Consider the following 11,785-nt stretch of genomic DNA (forward strand, 5'->3'; position numbering starts at 1 on the left):
CACTCGATTCGAAAATGACATTTCATAGAAAACACTCCGGCAGAACCACATACACACGCACGTACGCGACGGATATAATATACGCTTTGGGTAGTAGCAAAGGACCCCTCCCACACACGCGTGCTGCAACGAGACGAGGACTGGCCACCGGCACTCCACAGGATAATGGTGTCTGTGCATGAATAATAAAGACGATGCCCATGCACCGTGAACAAGATGTATCTGAACAGATTTATCATGCCGGAGTGACGAAGTGGATCGCGTGCGCGTGCGAGCGGTTAAAGGACGTGGCGTGCGGACGGTTCGGTGAAATTGGCGGAAAAGAAAAGCAGCCTTTCGGTTTTCAATGCTGGCCGTTATGGGGCTTCGAGGAGCGTGAGCATTGTTTTTGAAGATGTTGGGTGTTTTTTGCAACCAGCTAATTCCAATAGGAAGAATGGCAAGAATTAGAGCTACTACCTAAAATTGATGGGTGGGAGTTGTACACCACTGTTGATTGTTTGCCTCGGAATTGAAAATCTTCAAATATTCTTCTATATTTTAAACTAGTTATTTGGTCCGATTACAGTGCGATTCCAAAACCTCGGTCTCAAACCTCATAACGAAGTCATAACGGCCCTGAAACTGATTTGTACGGGTGCTGGAACTTATATTCAATTTTAACCGGTCCTGAAATTGATACCGTATTCATACAAGACCCTGCAATAATACAGAACCCATACCGATCCTGTAACTGAAATTGAACCTATAGAGGTCCTGGAATTAGTACTGAGTTCTTGGGATCGATACGGAACTCATACTGCTGCTAGAACCGATACTGAACCCACACAGGTACTAGAGCTCATCTTGAACCCATACAGATCCTAAAGTACATACTTAACCTATGCCGCTCTTGGAACCGATGCTGAACTCATACTGATCCTGGAACTTTTACTAAATCCTGCCTGGAACTACCTACCGATCTTGGAACTGATGTCAAAGCCACTCCGGGGGTCGATGCAGACTCCCTATCTGGATTGGAACTGAAACAGAGCTCATACTGCTCCTGGAACTAATAGTGAAGCCATACTGGTCCTGGAACTATGCTAATGCTAAACCCATACCGATCTGGCATATCACTCCTTCAATAAAACTGATTTTAAAGAAGAATAAGAAGAACAAGAACAAGAAGAAAATGGTATGTAGGCAACTACAGTGATTAGGTATGAAATGTATCGCACGTACAAGTATTGATAAAGTGTCCATTGCAAGGGCGTTATTATTGAAACCATAATTTGTCAAGAAATGGAAGATTAAACCTTTATTACATACGAAATGCAAGCCAAAAAAATTCTACAACGGTGCATTCTTACATCGTCGTAAAATCCTTATCTACAAAACTAGTAATTCTCTCAATAATCGCTTGTTAAACCTTTGATGCTATCTGTCTTATCTTGTCGAAGCGCAAAGCATCGATAACAAACCGACGACGATATAGATCGGGTACCACAATCCGTTCGTGTTTGAAACGATTTCGAACGAAAAGCTCAAATCGTCAAGCTTGCGAGCGAAAAAGTCTCCGGTGAAGCTCCTCGGCAAAGTTTGTCGCCTGCTTTTCCAAGCTCCGTGCGGAAAGCATGCAAACGGTGCCGAACTTTCAACTTTAGACGTTAGAGCGCAGTTGGCGGCCTTGTTTGCATGTAGCAATGAGCTGCTAGCAAGACCACAGCAAGGCACGATTGTTGAAATTATTTACATAAATTTTGCATTTTGTTACAATTATTTACATTCCTGCCCCACTATGTGTAATGTTCTTTCAATACATAACATCTGCTACAGTCTGGCAATGATGAAACAACCGTTTTTTTGACAGTATGTTTCTGGCTCCTGTCCCCTTTAACCGTACCTGCCACATGGGTTTGTTTCGGGTACTATAGTAACGCTCGCTACCTTAACAACTTAAATAGATGGTTTGTTTATTTTATTTAGGACACATTCTAGCGCATTTCAATTCTTCAGTCGTCCTCGGCATCATTTAAAACATAATTGTTTTCCACTGAACCAAAAATGAAGAGGATGCAAGCCTCAAAACGAGCTACGAGACTACATCCAAAGCGAGATCCCCATTTGGAGACGTTAATAAACGACTTGGAGCGAAAGCTGCAGAAGGTGAGCAACCAACGTGAAGAGTTGTGCACTTCCCCAACCCTCTACAAGGACGTCTTCTTTCACACTCCACAGCCCACGTCGAGCGATCCAATCAATCTGGACATGACGCACATCATCCCGAAGCGGCTCTACGACCGGCTGAAACGCATGGTCCAGCTGCCACCGTACGATGACCGCGAGTTCGAGGGAATTCTAGCGGTCCGGCTGCAAGAGCCCGTCACCACGAACCACACCGAACCGAACGGGGACGACGACGACGGCGACAACGACGGGAGCGACTTGGATCTACAGACGGAGCGTGACACACTGGACATGGAGGGGCGCGAACCAGCCCCACCGTTCGAGCTGGTGGTCGAGGAACGGTCGGCCGCCCGGTCGCGCATCATCCCGACCGACACGCAGAGCAACTGGATGGAGGCGTACCTGCGCAAGACGGGCAACGAGCGGATCCAGTGGCAGACGAAGTACTACCGCACCGACCAGAAGCTGCTGGACAAGCCGCTCTTCCAGCAGATCGAGGAACTGATCGATCTCGGCGCCCAGGACTTCTCCGAATGGTTGAACGGGCTCGGCGCGGAAAAGTCCAACATCACCAAGGACATCATCAAGCAGCTGTTCTCGATCGAGATCGAGGACGAGATGGCCCGGGCGCTGCGGGTGGACACGCGGGAAGTTCGCGCCATCCCGACGGACGTCGCGCGCCACTGGCAGCTGGACCATGTGAGTTGTTGTTGACGCGCTGTTTGCTTCAAAAAGTTTCCAAAAAATAAACGAATCTTCGTTCAAACGTTACAGATGGCGCTGCAGAACCGTATCGCACAGGTGATGCGCGCCGACCGGCAAGCGATGGCCAAGGTTCGACCGCGAAATGTGGCCTTCGGCCGTACCCTACCGCCAGCCCTTCGGACCGCCAGCCGGATCGATTCGGCCGACACGATCGAGCCGGACTTTCCGGACGAGCTGCGGACGCTGCGCAGCCTCTTCCAGGACATTCGCCACCTGCGCTCGGTGCGCTACCTGATCGACCATCTGCGCACCCGGCCGGACATTCAGCGGCCCCGCTACCTGCTGGACGCCGGCCTCTTCCGGTCGACCCGTGGCGAGCGCCCCGTACCCTTCTATCAGCAGGTGCTGCCGCGGAAAGTCATCCTCGACAGTGTGCAGCACAAGTAAATCCGCGGCTCGCGATAAGGCGCCAGCTGAGGTGCCGCTCGTGATTACCTGTGAGTGCCGCAGCCACCCAGCAGCACTGAGTGTAGGTATTGTTGTGTAGTTAAAATAAAGCCAGAGTGCGGGCTCCCGATAACGCCAAACCTGCGCCCGGCCCGACCCGGGCGAACACAGGATGGAGTTTTCTTTCCGCCCTTGTTGTCTCGAACGCTTCTTCGAAATTCGGCCCTGTCTTACGCAGTTGTCTTTTTTATCGTGTCGCGTGTCCGGTATCTGCTGCGCGCGTTCGTCCGCTCTAACACCCCTCCGGATCTGCGGATTACGGAAACACACACAACACAAACCCTCCGCGAGTGGAAATCCCAGACGAAGGCTTTCTCGTAATCCGGTCTGTACTGTTTGTGTTTGTCGTCTTTTTGTTTTATTCTCTGCGTTCTCGTCAGTTCCTAGCGCACCTCATATTGTTTGTTTTCGCGCCGCCTCGCCGTGCCATTGCAGGAAGTGAGCCTCACGTGACATCGGCTGCGTACGTCAGCGCACAGTCACCTGCTACGGTGACTCCGTCTCCATCTACTACGCACTCTACGTGCCGCTTAAGTAACCCTAATCCTAATCCTAATCGCTGCCCTGCCAGTCCTGGATGTCGACCGGACTTCCGAAAAACTAGCAATCAGGGCCAGCTTTACTAATAATAGCACCGATAATACTTTGCGTTTTCTGTTCCCTCTCCTTCTTCCTCCTGCCATCCTCCCTTAATGTGCCATCTCGCCCGGTTCGTACGAATGGCGCCAGATGTCCACCAGACAGACGGACGAGTGAAACCGATAGAACATGATCAGCGGCAGCGACAGATGGTTCAGGATGGACCAGAGCACATCGCCGTAGTACTCGTACCGCTCGTCCCCAAAGTCGCCCGTCTTCACCGAGAAGGTGTAGTACACCCACAGCGACACGTTCGCGATCGTCATGAACGTGACCAGCTCCTTGCCCGGCTTCTTCTGCTGCAGCTCCTCCGTGTTGGAGCAGCGCCGCAGCGCATCGCAGATCCAGGGCGTCTGTATCAGTATCTGGGCGAGCTGCGTAAACACGATGAAGCCGTTCAGGATGGAGCTGTTCTCGAACGCCGGTATCATGCTGAACAGCGACTCGGAGAAGAAGGCGGGAATGGCGATGAACAGCAGCACGTCGTCGAGGCGCGAGATCGGGTGCGGGTTGATGTCGAGCCGGGTCGTCTGGTAGTAGGCGGCGATTGTCGCGAAGATCATGATGCCGAGCACCGTTACCTCGAAAATGCCGTCCAGCAGGATGCCAGTGTCGCGGTAGTCGCTGCAAAAACCGCGTGGGAGTAGAGATAACGAACAACTTTGATTAGTCTGTGATGTCTTACAAGTGTAGTACAAGTTGTAGAATAAATCGGATGCACTAAGGTGTCATATGAAGCTAGTAATATCGTCTGTGTAGCGGATTTAGTATGCCATGTCTTGAATGTGCAGTTTTGTAACACAAATAACATACATCGAGGTGTCACATAACAGGTTTTGCTGAGTTTTGTTTCGAAGAATCTTTCGTAAAATATCATTTATATGAATGTGCAAAGATTAGATATCCGATTCACGCATTGAATCACCAAAGACTCATGGAAGTTCGCAGAGTCATGCATATCTAGGGATTCATGAAACTGTAAAGACGTGTGAATCTCTGAAGCGTCATTAATCTCTACAAATCAAACATTCAATCATTGCATATTTTGAGATTCAGAATCAATGACACTCGTTGCAAATTTACTCAGGCCAATGAACGTGAATCAGAGTTACCCAACTCCTAGTTCACATTGATCTCAGCATCTTCCAATACGATGTCAACCTTCTCCAACCATTACTAATGAATGCATCCTGGAGTGTCAGCACTTTTCCATTTGCTATCAGCGTTGTAGTACTCAGTCGCTTTTGTTGAACATCTGTGTCTTCACCTGTACTGCTGCAGTAATTTCTCGGAACTTATAAACGATATTTGCAAACCGAGGTAGCCGACTTGAGCTGATTTGTGGTGAATAGATTCATTAGTAAAGCTTGGAGCAAGTTCATAGATCAAATCCATAGATGTTGAGATCAATGGCAAACGTTTTCAATATTATTGTAAACCCGTGTAAGCCACTGCGACGTCATCTCTGCTACACAGTGACAACCAATGTCCTAAAAGCACACTTTTGCAACACAAATAGCATACATGCAGGCGTAATCTTATGCTATACAACACTTACTCGTCTCGCGCGGCTATGTGGAACAGTATGATGACCACGATGGTGGCGACGACCAGTATCAGCCCCGCAAACAGCCCCCGGCTCGCATGCTGACAGTCACCGTACACCACCAGCCTCGACTTGACCTGCGCCTCATGGTCCAGCGTGTCGTTGCAGTGGTCGCTACACTCGCTCTTCCCATCGAAGTCCATCACACTCCCACCCGCCTTGGAGGCCGCTCCGTCCCCATGCGCCTGGTGCCCCCTGTGCCCCTTCACCGTGATCTTCTTGGGGCACTTGCTAATGTTCGCATAGATCATGTACAGCAGCCCCACGATCAGAATGTTAAACTCGATCACGAACGGGTACAGGTAGGGCGAGAACGATGCCAGCACCTGGTTCAGCTCCTCCGGCCCCGGGCAGTCGATCGGCGCCAGCATGGACGAGTCGCGGCCCGGCTCCTCGTACGCGGCTGCGGCTTCCTCCACCGCCGGCTTCCCGTCGTCGTAGTACGCCTGCTTGATCCGGATCGCCACCACCGTTTCGCGCACGATCGTCAGCACCCAGAAGGCGAGCGCGGTCCCGATCGCGTGCATGATGCCGAACCGGGCCAGCCCCCGGTACCGGTTGATGACGATGTTCGCGTACTTCCAGAAGAAAAACACCAGAAACAGACAGTAGAACAGAAACAGCACCTCCATCGCGATGGTCGTGTTGGACGCACACCGCGCCCACTTGCCGTCCCGGCTGTTCATCAGGATGCCCTGGTAGGAGAGCAGCAGCACGGAGTGGATGAGCAGCCCGAAGCAGAACCAGGTCGCGCCGAGCTTCAGGTAGATGATTTCGCCGTGCCGCCCCGTCACGAAGCAGTAGTCGTGCCGGATCGGCTTCAGCGCCGGCAGCTCCCACTCCGGGCGGACCGCCGCAGCGGACAGCTCCAGCGGGCCACCGCCGTTCCCGAGCGTGCCCGACTCGGCCGCCAGGGCCTGCTCGGCGTACAGCTGCCGGCGCCGCTGCAGCTCCTCCAGCGCCTTCTGCGCCCGCCACACGTACACCCGGATGTCGACGTACAGGAAGACAAAGTAGAGGATGCCGACCGCCACCATGTACAGTGCGAACACCTCCGCCAGCGGGTAGCGCGCATTGTTCTCGACCGCGTCCGTAATGAACGCGATCAGCCCGAACACGATCAGAAACAGCGCGTAGCTGATGCCGGTGACGCCCGCCAGGTAGCGGCGCGTAAACTTGGACTTTTCCTCCGCGGTCGAGGGCGGCGGCACGTGCCCATCGCCCGAGGCGTGCGTGGAGCCGGCCGCGACGGACGGCTGGTACGAGACGGCGCGGATGATTGGTGGCGCCCGGCCGGTCGAGTAGATCGAGGCGGGCCGCTTTTGATAGGTGGTCGGTGTTGATGGGCGCGCGGCGTCCGTGTCGGACAGATCTTCCACGATCGACGGCACGGTGAGTGTGATGAAGCCGGGGCTCTGTGGAGAGAAGGCACAAGCAAGAAGGAGAAAACAAAACCCGCGTTGAAGTTGGTTCACAAGCGTACCGAAGCTTCCAGTAACTGAGCATTGCAACATCCCAGCAGCGGCTGGGCAACCTGTTGCCTTTGATACATCACATGACACACCAAAACACACACACACACCCACACCCACACACACACGTGCTTCGATGGAGCGACGATGGCGATGTCCCGGGAACATTCCACGCTCCACAGCTTCACACAAAAAGGCGGCTGGGTTCGGTGGGCTTTAATCTACTCCAGCGCTCGATTGCCCTTCCACGAAGAAGGGTGGGAGGGTGTGTGGCTGGGTTTGCGGGAGGATGCTGTATACCGCTCGAGAGCCACAGTTCATTAAGCGGCAGTTTAGCGGCAGCTCGTGCCTGTTCACTGGAGCGCACCGTTATCGTTTTTCCGCCAGCTGCCTTTCCCGAACCCGAATGCCCTCCCTCGGGTTTTGCTTTTCCACACGGACGATGTCGCTGTGTCAATCAACTGTTAAATTGCGCGCACACACACACGGCACAAAAACTTAAGGTTTTTCACAACACACGAAACACGTGAACACACACACACACACACACACGTCCCTCGCTAACGTAGCCCTTTGATAACTCATGCACAGCTAATCCGGTGCTTCGGCGGTCGCCATCCTTCTTAGCGCTATACTTAGCGCAACGGTACCGACCCGAGTGTGTGTGTGTGTGTGTGTGTGTGTGTGTGTGTGTGTGTGTGTGTGTGTGTGTGTAACCCTTTCATCTTGTTGTTTTGTCCGTCGGTATGGGTTTGGAAGGATGGGCACACTCCCTCAAACCCGGGATGTGCAAAAAAGGGATCATCTGCCCGAAATATGGCTATGCTTTGTGCCCAGATCCTGAATTTCCAGGTCTTGGACACCTCAAACTACACTTGTGCCCCCGCAGCACCTGCTTGCTTCCAGTGCTTGGACACGTGTCGGCAGAAGCGAAGAGTGCCGTCCCCAAACTCCTGGCCACTGCGAACCTTCCCGCCAGTTCCGATCGCTTACCTGGCTGGCTGGTTCGATGGAGTCGTTCGACCGTTGAGTGATTGCCTCCACATCGCCTCCCGGTGCGACGGTGGACGTGGTGGCCATACTGCTCTGCTGTGCTCTGCTGTGCTCTGCTCCTCCACGCCAAAGATGCACAGGTTCCGCTGGAGGTATCGCCGGTGCGTCTCGTGCCACTACTGCACTGCTACTGGGCGGCTCGCGGCCTTTTTGGGTGGGCCGCTAGCACCCAGCCCGGACGGGTTCTGTCGTCCAGCAAGACGCCACAGCCGTCGCGTGACTCGCGCACACCTCCAAAGGGTACTGATACTGGCTCTTCCGAAGGCGCTCGGGGGTTTCGGCGGCACTCACCTGGGACCGGAGACGCCGACGCTAAAAAGCCACACAGACAGACACGGAAATGCTGCCTGGACGGACGCACGGAACTAGTGGGTGGTTTTTGTTGGCGCGTCAAGCGTGCTGTGTCGGTAGCAGAGACCCTGCCGAAATAATCCCCTCACCCCTCCCCTCCACCCCCAAATGCTGATAACGGATCGGACGCACTGATTAGCCGTCGGCCGCATGACGGAGCGTTGAGGCGGTGCCGAGGGAGTGGAATCGATGAAATCACGTCGACGGCGAGGCTTAAGATATCGCGCGCGCAACTCCTCGCGCAACGTCGGCAGGTCCCGGGGCCGGCAAAGCGCGGGGAAGTGGCCCGCGGGTGGGTAGGATTAGTGTATGAGTTGATCGAACGCGCAAGACGCGGCGGAGCAGACGAAGGGCAGCGGTGGGTGGAAGGAGGGACAGAGGGAAGGATGTGTTAAGCTCGATTAAGGTGATTTATTTGCCGCGAAACACGGCATCCAAACACGCGGCGCGCGAGAGTAGCGCGTAATGAAGTACTCGAATTACTCGAATCAGCGAATCACGGCTAATTGATTGCTGGCCAATAAATTAAAGAAATCCCACCGCTGGGAAGAAATCCCCCCCCCCCCCCCCCCCCCCCCCGATTAGCTCATTATGTTTTGTTTCGCGCGCGATGACGCGACGGTGGCAATGACGCCTTGTTTTTGGAACGCCATTTTCGCCAGTATTGCACCTACGCCGGAAAGGGGGGCGGGGGGGGGGGGAGGGGGTAGAAGGAAACCACAGCAGGTGGGGAGTACCGACGAGCATAATTTACTACTGATTACGCTGCCATGCATTTTATGACCTCTGTATTCCATCTCCCCCTTTGGAACGGCCCGCCAAATGCTTCCGTTTCTCCGCCGGCGATCGATTCCGGGTCGAACTTTGAGGTTAAGCATTGATTCCGGGCAAAGCGGGGCCAGCCGGCCCGTCATCAGTGGGGGGGTGCGATATTTGCTGTAATAAATTCGAGGCGAAAGGGGGCGAGGGCTCCCACCGTGAGTCACCCTTTGTTGCGTCTCACGTTTTTATCCCGCCGCGTCACACAACAAACTGCGTCGTTCGGTGATGGAACGAGCACCTGCTCCTAGGACAATTCTGGAACAACAAAGGAACAACAACACACAAATTATCAATAAGAGGAGGCACAACTTTTACCCAACAAGAAGCTGCCGGTGCAGCTCATTATGTTGCTGCAATGTTGCAGAGTCGCTCGAATCCTCCTGCGCTCCTTTCCCTGGTTTCGATTGGTACTATTTTTGGATTTAGCAAAGGCTTGCCAGTTTCGTTGCACACAACGACACAAAGAAGGGTTTTTCGAGCATAGTTTTTACCGGCAGGAAAGGGCGGAAGTGACGGCTGGATTGGGAGAGGGACGGACGGCATTTATTGTACCGTATGACGTCATTCGATGGATATTAAAATTAGTGCAGTATGGTACGCTGGTTGCTGTGCCAGAACGACCCGGTGAGGTTAGGCAAGTAAGATCAAACGGTTGAAATTGAAGTGAAATAGCGGGAGGGGGTGTGTGGGAACGATGGGTTACAAGGGTGATGTGTGCTTAGCTCTCTTCTAGCCATGGCCGGTTCAATTACATCGAATCTTCGGGACCGTTCTACGGTACGGATGACACTATTGTAAACAATTTCAAAAAAAACCCCTACTGGTACACAGCAAGTAAGGTCTACAGATCATACAGATGTGGAAAGAAAGAAAGAATAGCGCTATAGCTTTCTGGAACATGGTTTTGTGGCCTATTTAGTTCCTAGTTTACAGTTTCGAACTACAGTTGACAGAATAAACATTTCTCGACTATTAATTACGCTTTGGATTGTTGAAATATTGCAAAGACTGTCAACATGTTCCTATGTTTGACCAAATTCAACAGTTTTTGAAAAATTCTGTCATACACATTCTGTTCAATTATTCCACTCCCACCGTCTATTCCAGGGGTCTCCAAACTAGTGTTGGGTAAATCTCATTCAGATACACAAATCTGATTGAATCTTTGAAATGTTTCAATGAATCTGAATCTCGGTTGGAAAGATTCATGAATCTCAAACATTCACAACTCTCAAAAGATTCATGAATGTCGAAAGATTTATGAAGCTCGAAAGATTCATGAGTCATAAGATTCATACATCTCAAATGATCTACGAATCTTTAGTGATTCATAAATATCCAAAAATTCATAGATCTTGAGCTTCTTATTATGCTTCTTTGTGGCGTAACAACCTACGTGGTCATGCCAACCGATACAGGCTTTCGAGACTTCCATCCAAGGCTTAATTCCACGACGGGCATGCTGCTAAGTAAACCACTGTACCACATCTCTAAAGATTCATGAATCTCTGGAGATTCATGAATCTTAATGAATGCATGAATCTTGAAAGACTCAAGAATCTTCATGAATCCTTAAAGATTTATGTATCTCTAGAGAATCATAAATCTTCAGAGGCTCACGAATTTTTTGAGATTCATGATTTTTTAGAGATTCATGAATCTTTGGAGATTCGATGCGAGGTTCGAATCACTCATCCCGGAAGAATCATTTGAATGAATCTCAACGAAAGATTCATTAAACCCAACACTACTCCAAACTACGGACCGCGGACTGCATGTGTCTCAATGCTGAGAACGATGTTATTTTGACCGTCTCGAAAATAAGCTTGAGTTATTTGAGCTTGAGAGTGCACAGGGAAATGAGCGTTTCAATAATTCTAAATTTAAAAAGCTTATTTAACCTGAAAAATATTTCGAGTTTATCAAACAAGTGAGCCACTGGAGCGGAGTTCACTGTTGGGCAAGAATTCACTGTATCAATAAAACTGGCAATTCACTGTTGTTAGAAGAAAAAAATACTAATGAACAACATAAGAATTTCCTTGTCAAACGCTGTCCTTCCGTAAAGCAACTAATCCGAATGTTCTTTGAACGAATGATTCAGCTCGATTTTGATTATGGTCATGTGTGTAACCTTAAAAACCACACGTAGCTTGCCATACAAAAGCTACATTTTGTAGCACCAATTGCCTACCTTTAGGCGCTTACCGTTTGTTTTTACTCGACCAATTTATGAATTCCGTTTCTTAATCTCTCCGCGTCGTAAACTATGTCCCCGTGCTGCATCCTGCTGCAGTTCGACACGAAACGGTAAATGCTGCACCTTTCAAGCTCCATCTGCACGCCCATCTGCCCCTCGCCCGTACTAATTCGCACTTCGAAAGCCCCAATTAGCACGGGCCCATCAGCATGAGGCGCTTAAGCGTAAAGACAATCGCCCCGGGAAGGTTCGGCCCCTTCC

At 51.3% G+C, this 11,785-nt stretch overlaps 2 protein-coding genes across 3 annotated transcripts; one reads left to right on the top strand and one right to left on the bottom strand.

Annotated features, from left to right (window-relative positions):
* Nucleotides 1-1,866: 1,866 nt before the first annotated feature.
* LOC11175754 (uncharacterized) lies at nucleotides 1,867-3,577 on the top strand. Of its 2 annotated transcripts, XM_003436858.2 has the most exons (3): nucleotides 1,868-2,148; nucleotides 2,221-2,868; nucleotides 2,944-3,577. In XM_003436858.2, exons 1-3 carry the CDS (start codon nucleotides 2,047-2,049, stop codon nucleotides 3,319-3,321), a joined length of 1,128 nt encoding a protein of 375 aa, XP_003436906.1. In that variant the 5' UTR covers nucleotides 1,868-2,046; the 3' UTR covers nucleotides 3,322-3,577. The 2 variants fall into 2 exon arrangements, with proteins under 2 accessions (XP_061511613.1, XP_003436906.1); XM_061655629.1 differs by having other exon boundaries at nucleotides 1,867-2,868.
* A 134-nt stretch (nucleotides 3,578-3,711) lies between these two features.
* Nucleotides 3,712-8,513, bottom strand: LOC1272199 (proton channel OtopLc). The gene is made up of 3 exons (XM_061655620.1): nucleotides 8,092-8,513; nucleotides 5,579-7,041; nucleotides 3,712-4,644 (listed from the first exon to the last, which is right to left on the bottom strand). The coding sequence occupies exons 1-3, from the start codon at nucleotides 8,176-8,178 to the stop codon at nucleotides 4,071-4,073; spliced, it is 2,124 nt and encodes a 707-aa protein (XP_061511604.1). The 5' UTR covers nucleotides 8,179-8,513; the 3' UTR covers nucleotides 3,712-4,070.
* Nucleotides 8,514-11,785: the final 3,272 nt, after the last annotated feature.

This window comes from Anopheles gambiae, chromosome X, assembly GCF_943734735.2.
Source record: "Anopheles gambiae chromosome X, idAnoGambNW_F1_1, whole genome shotgun sequence".
NCBI lineage: Eukaryota > Metazoa > Arthropoda > Insecta > Diptera > Culicidae > Anopheles > Anopheles gambiae.